The 10,041-nt window shown below is 41.5% G+C and overlaps 1 protein-coding gene across 2 annotated transcripts; it reads right to left on the reverse strand.

The window, feature by feature from the left end:
* Positions 1-1,066: 1,066 nt before the first annotated feature.
* cpvl (carboxypeptidase vitellogenic like) lies at positions 1,067-7,085 on the reverse strand. 2 transcript variants are annotated; one of them, XM_033639987.2, is made up of 13 exons: positions 6,949-7,085; positions 6,597-6,775; positions 6,379-6,500; positions 4,105-4,219; positions 3,954-4,012; positions 3,748-3,827; positions 3,582-3,648; positions 3,361-3,483; positions 3,129-3,260; positions 2,890-2,988; positions 2,013-2,186; positions 1,706-1,888; positions 1,067-1,612 (listed from the first exon to the last, which is right to left on the reverse strand). In XM_033639987.2, exons 1-13 carry the CDS (start codon positions 6,951-6,953, stop codon positions 1,514-1,516), a joined length of 1,437 nt encoding a protein of 478 aa, XP_033495878.1. In that variant the 5' UTR covers positions 6,954-7,085; the 3' UTR covers positions 1,067-1,513. The 2 variants fall into 2 exon arrangements, with proteins under 2 accessions (XP_033495878.1, XP_033495876.2); XM_033639985.2 differs by lacking the exon at positions 6,949-7,085 and having other exon boundaries at positions 6,597-6,798.
* Between the last annotated feature and the right edge of the window lie 2,956 nt (positions 7,086-10,041).

Genomic DNA, 10,041 nt, shown 5'->3' on the forward strand with positions numbered 1-10,041 from the left:
ACTGTTTTTATAAAGGTCATCTGATTTGACCAACTGTAAATGCAGAATATGCAAAATACATTTTATTTGCCTTGGAAATGTTCTGAGATGTTTAAAGAGAAAAAATAATAACTGTTATGGCTGTATCCTTAATTTTAGTGTAAGGTGCAATATTTGCAATGTTTGATTTTGACGTAATCCCAAAATATTCCAATTACATTTTTCTCCCAATACAATGTATAACATTATCTCTTACAAAAATTGCCATGTAATTAGTATTAAGTAGGTGAAAACATTTCAAAGTAACCTGAACCAACCCTGTGAAATCTAGTGACACGATTATATCCTGTGCAAATAACCAGAGTAAAAACAATAACGAAGACATCAATGTAATATTTACAGATATTTAAAGAATTAAACTTCTGTTCGCCTAAAACTATCAACAATACTTTCCCTGATGTTTGTCCTTGAGACATAACTGCTCATTAAATAGTTAAGTGCTTTAAAGGTTTAGAATACTCATTAATTATTAAACTGTCTAGACATCTTGATAGTTGCCCGATGAAATAACATGGCAGTTAACTTTAGTACACAAACAACTACGTGGCACTCGGTCATAACAATAACCAACTAAAACTACAGCACACTGCAGCAGGTCAGATACATTTTTAAAGCCACAACAAAAGTCAAAAATAATGACGTTAACAAGCTGTGGGTATTGTTGCAACATGCAAAGCTGCCCCTAACCTTTAATCAGAGATACTGAGTACTTTAATATTGCTTTAAGGCCCTGAATTAAGATAATAAAAAATGTAATAGTATTAACTTTTTTATTTTTTTATTACACTGAATGCCCACAGCAGTTTTGGGAGATGATACTGATTCTAATTGCTTTGCAATGGAAGTTCTTTGTAGCACAGTGACCCCTGGTGGACATTTTGTTGATTAACCAATACTTGACAGCAGAAACCCCATTCAACAACAGGTGCAGCCACACCTGTAAAACACTGCAACATAAGTCAATTTACAAAAGTTTTTTAGACTGCAAAAATCATGGCAGCCTTCAGTGATCATTTAGACACTCAGATTTAGAAAAAAACATTTTATTTCATGACAATTCAGCTCCAGTTTCAAGGTGTTTCATCATCAAGCATGTTCTGACTGAATGACATATGAACTGTACTTCCCCCTTTCACACAATCAAACAAAAATGATGACATGAAATGATTTCCATAGCACTCAGGCCTGACAACAGGCTGAAGTGGTTGTTGTTTAATCTGTAATATTTGAGTTGCTGATGCGGACGGCGATTCGCAGATCTGGATCCAGGCTAAGAGAACGTATTTAATTTGCAGTGCATCAGAGCTCAGTCCAACCTATAAATCAGCTGCAAAGATATGTACAAATCCAACAACGTGCTGATTTACCCTGGCTGAGACAATCAAACAGTCTCTAAAATCAACAGTCAATAATCAAAAATACGCTCTATAAAGAGGAAATGCTTTGATCATTTGTGTTGCAGCACCAAAACACTTCATATCCAGCCCCGTGTTGACAGGAATCTGTCAATCATGTCAAAGGACCTCGCTGGTTGGTCATAAGGCAGAATGTGTCCTCCTCCTCGGATGATGACCTGCGTGACACGAGGACGGAGCACAGAGTTGAACACAGGTATTCATGGAGTACTGAGCACATTGTTCAGCCAGTGTTGTTCACGTCTGCTCACCTGGTAAAAATCTCTCACTTGTCTCACATAACCGGCCACCTCTGTGTCACTGGGCTGAAGCTTCCAGTGGAAGCGAGGGGCTGTTTTGTACTCAGCCGACCCAGTCCAGTTGACAGTGGGCAGGAACCTCTCAGTCAGCGGGGCTGCTACAATTACATCCAGCTGACCACTGTAGATTAAGACCTGGGTGTGTGTAGAAACAGAGCAAACAAGGAGAGACTGTTAGAGAGACTTTAGAGGGACTTTCCTCTGTTCAAGTGTAAGCAACATGCTACCACTGTACATTGAATAATCCTGCACCCCTCACCCTATAGTTGTCCATCAGCACCCCGAGCCACGGTTTGATGCTCTTCATGACATCTTGCAGAAGGTGCTTCTCCACCTGCGAGCCGTCATGGAACGTCAGGTTTCCCACATGGATGGCGCGTCGCACAGCTGGCAGGGTCACAAACTGGGAGAAGTACTCCTGATCTTCAGGCTCCTGTGGTGCACAAAATAACAGAATGTAGTGGCTTGTGTGTTGTTTAAAAGGGACAGTTCACCCCAAAAATCAAAGTCTGCCTTCTCTCGAATATAATGGAACTAGATGACACTCAGCTTGTGGTGCTCAAAGCACCAAAAAAAAGAAAAAGTTTGAAAATTTCAACAGCAGTGTCTCTACCATGTGCATCTACTCATGAACGAGAGGCTTGTGTCATTATTGGTGTCCTCCTCCACTAAGTTGTAACATTAGCTAGCTCAGTGGTGCTAGGTGAGCTAGCAGGATGCAGGCTTTCTTCTGTGCAATGATATGGTTAGCAGGTGTCGTTCGGTAGAGAGAAAATAGTCGCTACATGAAACTGCTCAAAACAAGGTCTGTGGATTATCTTGTGTAATGGGGTCTGGAAAGAGACATTGCTGTTGAGTTCTTCAAATGCATTTTTGGCACTTTGAGCACCACAAGCCGAGTGTCGTGTAGTTCCATTATATTAGAGAGAAGGCAGACATCTCTACAGCTGATATCTCCAACACTCGGCAACTCACACCAAAACAATCTGGACTGATAAACAGCACTACAAGTAAGATGAAAAATATGTATGTTTGATTTGGGCGTAAACCGTCCCTTTAAGTAATGCCTAGGCTATTTGAACATGAAGTTTTGATTTTTTTTCTCCTGGAAGTCACACAGGTAGTGATCTACATACCTGACATGTCATGTAGTTGAAGTAGTTGGTGCAGCCAGTAGCATTTTGGAAGAAGGAGGGATATGGTGACACATCACCATTCAGCAAGCTATCAAAAACCTGACGTCAGACATTAACAAAATGGTCATCAACATGTTCGGTTTTAATTCGCAATTTTACAATTTGTTAAATGTTGTGATAATAAAAATGATGATAAGTAACACGGACTTGTATTCTGACAAGAGAGAGGCATCTCTTACCTCAAAAGCTTCTACCCACTTCTCCTGCTGGATGAGTTTAACCCCGAGGTCTGTCTGCTGGACGACATACTGTCGTTGGAGTTCGTCTATCATGCCTGTTTGGTACATGAACTCACCATAACCACCCAGCATCTGAGATGGAAAAAATATAAAATAGTATCTCATTTCTACACGACACAGACATATTTGTAAGACATGATGATGTCGTTTAAAGACACTGTCAGATACACACCAGTTCTGGATCACAGAGCCCATCACCAATAGCCATTCCCTTGAAGTTAATTTTCACTTGGGCGGTGGGGTTATTTTTATGGATGTAGTAAGAAATAGCTGGAACATACTTCCCTGCATAAGACTGCATGGGGACAGAGAAGGTTTACATGGGTTAGCATGTAATGCTACTGCTATAAATTTCCACAGTATTCATTTACAAAGCTTGAAAAGAAAACATACCTCCCCAGTTGCGTAAAACTCACTGGACTGATACTCGGGAAAGATCTGGAAGAACTGTGTTAAAGCACTTTGAAAAAAAGACAAGAGTTAGAAACAGTTAAACACCAGACTTAGAGATCCAAGTGACAAGAACAATATGTTAGAGTTGGATGGCAGTTTTTCTCACCTATACAGATCTCTGCCAACATCATCCTGGTCCTGAGCAAAACCTTTGTCATCACCAGTGAAGCTAAAACCTGTTCCGACCTAGAAGAACAAATAATTCCTTGAAGACTTGTCATAAATATTCAAGGAGCATTAAAAGTTCAGATGAGCTTAGAAACCTTGAATGAAAAATGTGTTTTATGTCTGAGGATAAATAATGATACCTACTGGATTGTCAATGTACAAAACTGAGTATCTCGTTGTCCAAGCGTATTCCCTCAAACCAACTGCAAAGACACAAAACATGAGCAGATCAGAAACAACGCTCCGACACAAACTACACAGTGCATGTTTGAGTATGCTGCTGATCAGTTCTTACCAGTCATGTTCTTATACACCACATATGGTCCGTGTTCCACAAAGAGACCGAACATGGAGGTGCCACCGGGCCCGCCTTGCAGCCAGAGCAGGACTGGAGCATCATCTCGCTGTGCCTGTCAGTCAGGGCATCACAGAGAAAGTTGAGATCTCAGCACCACCCAGTGGTGACTTCAGATTATTGACAAAAACAAAAAAACTGAACGAACTACACTCGGTTAGGAAATACCTTCTGTGTGTTATCACTCAACTTCCCAGCCAGTGATAGTAATACAGATTAAAATGGGGTCAGGTTTAGGTTTATCAGATTGTAAAGATGTGGCAAACAAGTCAAGGTAAAATGTCAAACTTGTGTCTTTTGTCACCTAATATGGAATGATCAACTCCGGACTATCACATTTTGGTGGTTTTTGTCTGAAATTAAGGAACTTTTAGAGATTTTTAAAGGAGACTCTGGTGTTTTTCAACCTGGACAATTGTGTACTGTCAAAAAAAGTGCTTGTTGTTATCCCTGACAGGCTCATATTGTTATTATAAGTGTCTGACAACATTACAGAAAAGACGCCACAGAGAAGTGAAACTTTGTCTTTAGCTTTCATTGACCCAGTTTGTTTGCTACTTCTCTCTTAAGGAGAAGTTTCTTTTTGAAATGTCATGAGAGGTGACCTGTATCAGGAAAAACAACAGTGGAAACATTAATGAGAGTTGGAGAGAGGAGAGGTGTTTGTTGTTTTGGAGTACAGAAAGCGTATCTTATTCTTATCTACAAGATTTTCAGTGACATGGCTGAAAATTCAGCTAATTTCAACAATGTAGAAAAGTCCACAAGATAAGCGAAAAGTAAGGAGAAACATTGATTTCTCTGTGTCATCTTTTCCGTTAAGTTATCGACCCACATAGAATAACAATCCGAGCCTGTCAGTGGCAAAAACAAGCACTTTTAATGGACATAAATCAACAGTGCAAAATTAACATGTAAATTTGATGCTTCTGCGTCTGGTGCTTTCTGGAGGGCATGCAGAGAGGTGATAGCTAATTATGTCGGTACATTCTGGGCATGTCAAAAGCATACGACCTATTGGGACAACATATATGTAACAGGATATTTTATACTGATTTGCCCAGGGACCCCATGGTAGTGCTACATGGAGTAATACCAGATGACACTGAAGGGCAGGCACACACTTACGTTCTCCAGATTCTATTAACTGCACCTATCAAATGTATCACTGTTCACGGGCTGGATCCAGAGACCCCCTACTCATGCAGTGTGGTTACAAAACCTATAGGAATTGTACTGTACGGAAAAGATCACTCATTACTTACACTTGCAGAAAGTAACATTTGATAAACAAGACAATAACAGTATAATTATGCCTGATCCTATGCAATTATTGACCCATATATACTGTCTTCATCATTATTCTATTATTGTTGTTATTATTTGCCTCTATTATTTATTTTACTTTTTTTTTTAAAAACCCATTAAGTACAAGAAGATTATGTGAGCTGAATGTGGATGTGGGGAGCAGGAAGATGTGGGAGGGGAAGCACTGTAGCTGCAGCTGTCTCTCAAGACTGGAACAGTTTCAAAAATTGTTGTCTCCATTAGTCGCTTAGACACAAAAAGATGGAAAAACAGGATCTGCAACGACTCCTGTAACTTGTAACTGTAACATACAGAAGCATCTGCACACAATGAACTGTAAGGCTGAACAAGAATCTCTCGGACTGAATGCAAGTAAATTCTGAAGGAGATAAATAGTGACTGTCATGCACTATAATATGAGGTCCAAAAAATTGAAAAAATATGTGTATCTTCAGGGCTGCAAGCTCGATCTTTCACTCAGTGCCATGAAAAGGTATGTGATATTGCTACACTGACGTATGAAATACAGATATGGGAATTGGTTACTGATTTATAGCTTTAACAACACAAAAAGCCCCTAAATACCTTATTTCCTTTCGGCCTTGGTTGATAAAACCTGACTTCTAACACAAAGCCGGGTCTACCACCATAGCTGACATTCCCACACTCACTGCAGCTGACTAAACACACACAGGTGCACTTCCTTATCACAAACTGACTGAGGGGGCACAGTAAAAGCATCAGAAGTGTGATTCTTTTGAGTTCTAACAGATCAAGGGCGTGATTTACTATTTATATCAAAAATCCTTCCTCCTTCTTATGATCCTGTCCCAAACTGCAGCACTGACAATAATGAAACTGTGTAATGAGGAAAGCCCCTGCTGTAAAGAAGAAGTTTGAGCCTACCATCAGTGCAGGGAAGAACCAGAAGAAGAGGTTGCTGTTGTATTTCTTGTTGACAGTGAGGTACCCTGCATAGCTCTTGACGTTGGCACCTGGCAGGTCTCCTACCAGACTCAGTTTCCTGGCTGTAAGAAAAAGATGTGATCATTATAACACTATAAACATGAGTCCAGCTGACTGCAGTGTTTTAGTAGTGTTATACAATGTGGGTGCACTTATACCTTCGTCTATGGCTCCCTTCTCCAGGTAGGGAGTGAGGAAGAGAGGAGACCCGGGGTCGACTCCATTCAGGCCGCTGACACGGTGAGATTTTCGGCAGAAAAACGAGGAGCAGCCTCGGGAGAGTGCGGAGTCCAGACAGGCCCACAGTAAGAGGACACCCAGAGTCCTCCTCCACAGCCTGCCCATAGTTACAAAACCCATATCAGACTACAGGACTCAGGTCTGCCCTCAGTGAACCTCAAACATCGCAAAGTCACTCACATTTCAAAACAGTCTGACCACAAGCACAGCGCGAGCCTGAAAGCACCCGGAAGTAGTGGGAAAAAACACTTTTAATTTGTTAAAACTCACCTCATGTTCACCGTCGTTTCTATGGCAACGGGATAAATTTCAGCCCTTATTCAGAAAGACGTCCAGAAGTTGGTCAGCTGTGGACTGAGTTATGTGTGAACATGATAAGATGAGTCACATGACCAGCTCTCCGTAGGCCATATGACATATTGCGTCACGTGGTCGTAGTTCTAGCTACCGGCGTTGTAAACCCTCAGCACGGTCTTGCAGGCAACGTCCTGCTTCTTGAAGTTGCCTAAAAGAGAAAAAAATGAATGTTTTTGGTGCTAAAACAGCTGCTGAACACGGCCATATTTCAAAACAGGTTAGACTGACCTGGTGAGTAAACTGTGAATGCTGTTTTAAGACAGGTGCTGCTGAGTACAACGGCTAGACAAACAAATGGGACACAAAGCTAACAAGTAAGAAGCATAGACTGTAACGTTTTATAGTATTATTATGTATACTTATACAGTGTATGATTTAGAAGGATAGTTTTGACGTTAAATATGTATGTGTGTATATGTTCACCAAAGAAAATTGAAACATTAATTGAAACATTAAAGGTCCGCTGTGTAACATTAGCAGGTTTTAGTGGCATCTAGCGGTGAATTGCAGATTGCAACCAGCTGGAACATCTTCAAATTCCTTCAGTGTTCATTGCTCAGGATGAGTTTACGAGTTTAAGCTGAATTATCCGCAGGGGTCTCCTCTTCCCCAAAACAAATGGACCAATGATATAAACCAGTATAAACACCGACTAAAGTAGTTTAATGTTACAATTCAGTGTTTCTTCTACAATGTTTGGTGTGTGTGTGTGAGACTGGGCACTAGCCTAGAACTTCCATATGAGTGCTCACCTTTTTTTCTCTGATAACAAAATGTGTGCTTACCTTATTTTTGGTCCAGATGTGTAGGGCATTTTTACTTTGAGTCAAATTATCTGCAGAGGTATCCTCCTCTACAAAACAACCAGAGCAGGTAAATGAAACTAGTAAAAACAATGAATAAAGCAGTGTCACAATACAAGTCAGTGTTTCTCCTACAGTGTTTTGTATGTTGGAGATGGGCCGCTTGCCCAGTGCCTGCTAATGTGTGCTCACCTTTTTACTCGGACAACTTAAGATCCAGACATTGTGGAGGTTTTTATCAGGAGCCGAATCATTAGCAGAGGTCTCTGTCTCTCAAAAATGAACCTGGTGATTTTAACTCGTAGAAAGACTGATAAAAGCAGTTTCACGTCAAAAAGGCTATGTTTATATGATGCTCTTGGTGTGGCAGTAGCTCTGTCTATAGGGCCTTAGGTTGGGAACAAGGTCTGTATAGGTGCAGAGAGAGGTGCACCTCCGGCGCACTGTCGAGGTACCCTTGAGCAGGCACCAAAACCCCAACTGCTCAGGGTGCCTGTCCTTGATCTGACGTCTCTCTGTTTAATGCATGTAGGCCTATAGGTCCTGTTTGTGCATGTGTGTGTATTTGGGGCCTGTGTGTACATGACAACAGGGTGAAAAAATTTAATGTTCTCTCGGGGACTAATTAAGTATATCTTCCTCTTCTGGTGGTGCAACATGGTGATCTCTGTAGACGAGGACCTGCTCCATATGTGGATATAAACAGCTCATTCTAAGGTAACGAAAACAAAAAAAGGTGGTTATAAACTATATATATACAGTACAGGCCAAAAGTTTGGACACACCTTCTCATTCAATGCGTTTTCTTTATTTTCATGACTATTTACATTGTAGATTCTCACTGAAGGCATCAAAACTATGAATGAACACATGTGGAGTTATGTACTTAACAAAAAAAGGTGAAATAACTGAAAACATGTTTGATATTCTAGTTTCTTCAAAATAGCCACCCTTTGCTCTGATTACTGCTTTGCACACTCTTGGCATTCTCTCAATGAGCTTCAAGAGGTAGTCACCTGAAGTGGTTTTCCAACAGTCTTGAAGGAGTTCCCAGAGGTGTTTAGCACTTGTTGGCCCCTTTGCCTTCACTCTGCGGTCCAGCTCACCCCAAACCATCTCGATTGGGTTCAGGTCTGGTGACTGTGGAGGCCAGGTCATCTGCCGCAGCACTCCATCACTCTCCTTCTTGGTCAAATAGCCCTTACACAGCATGGAGGTGTGTTTGGGGTCATTGTCCTGTTGAAAAATAAATGATCGTCCAACTAAACGCAAACCGGATGGGATGGCATGTCGCTGCAGGATGCTGTGGTAGCCATGCTGGTTCAGTGTGCCTTCAATTTTGAATAAATCCCCAACAGTGTCACCAGCAAAACACCCCCACACCATCACACCTCCTCCTCCATGCTTCACAGTGGGAACCAGGCATGTGGAATCCATCCGTTCACCTTTTCTGCGTCTCACAAAGACACGGCGGTTGGAACCAAAGATCTCAAATTTGGACTCATCAGACCAAAGCACAGATTTCCACTGGTCTAATGTCCATTCCTTGTGTTTCTTGGCCCAAACAAATCTCTTCTGCTTGTTGCCTCTCCTTAGCAGTGGTTTCCTAGCAGCTATTTGACCATGAAGGCCTGATTCGCGCAGTCTCCTCTTAACAGTTGTTCTAGAGATGGGTCTGCTGCTAGAACTCTGTGTAGCATTCATCTGGTCTCTGATCTGAGCTGCTGTTAACTTGCGATTTCTGAGGCTGGTGACTCGGATGAACGTATCCTCAGAAGCAGAGGTGACTCTTGGTCTTCCTTTCCTGGGTCGGTCCTCATGTGTGCCAGTTTCGTTGTAGCGCTTGATGGTTTTTGCGACTCCACTTGGGGACACATTTAAAGTTTTTGCAATTTTCAGGACTGACTGACCTTCATTTCTTAAAGTAATGATGGCCACTGGTTTTTCTTTAGTTAGCTGATTGGTTCTTGCCATAATATGAATTTTAACAGTTGTCCAATAGGGCTGTCGGCTGTGTATTAACCTGACTTCTGCACAACACAACTGATGGTCCCAACCCCATTGATAAAGCAAGAAATTCCACTAATTAACCCTGATAAGGCACACCTGTGAAGTGGAAACCATTTCAGGTGACTACCTCTTGAAGCTCATGGAGAGAATGCCAAGAGTGTGCAAAGCAGTAATCAGAGCAAAGGGTGGCTAT

This window comes from Epinephelus lanceolatus, chromosome 10 (genome assembly GCF_041903045.1).
Source record: "Epinephelus lanceolatus isolate andai-2023 chromosome 10, ASM4190304v1, whole genome shotgun sequence".
Taxonomy (NCBI): domain Eukaryota; kingdom Metazoa; phylum Chordata; class Actinopteri; order Perciformes; family Serranidae; genus Epinephelus; species Epinephelus lanceolatus.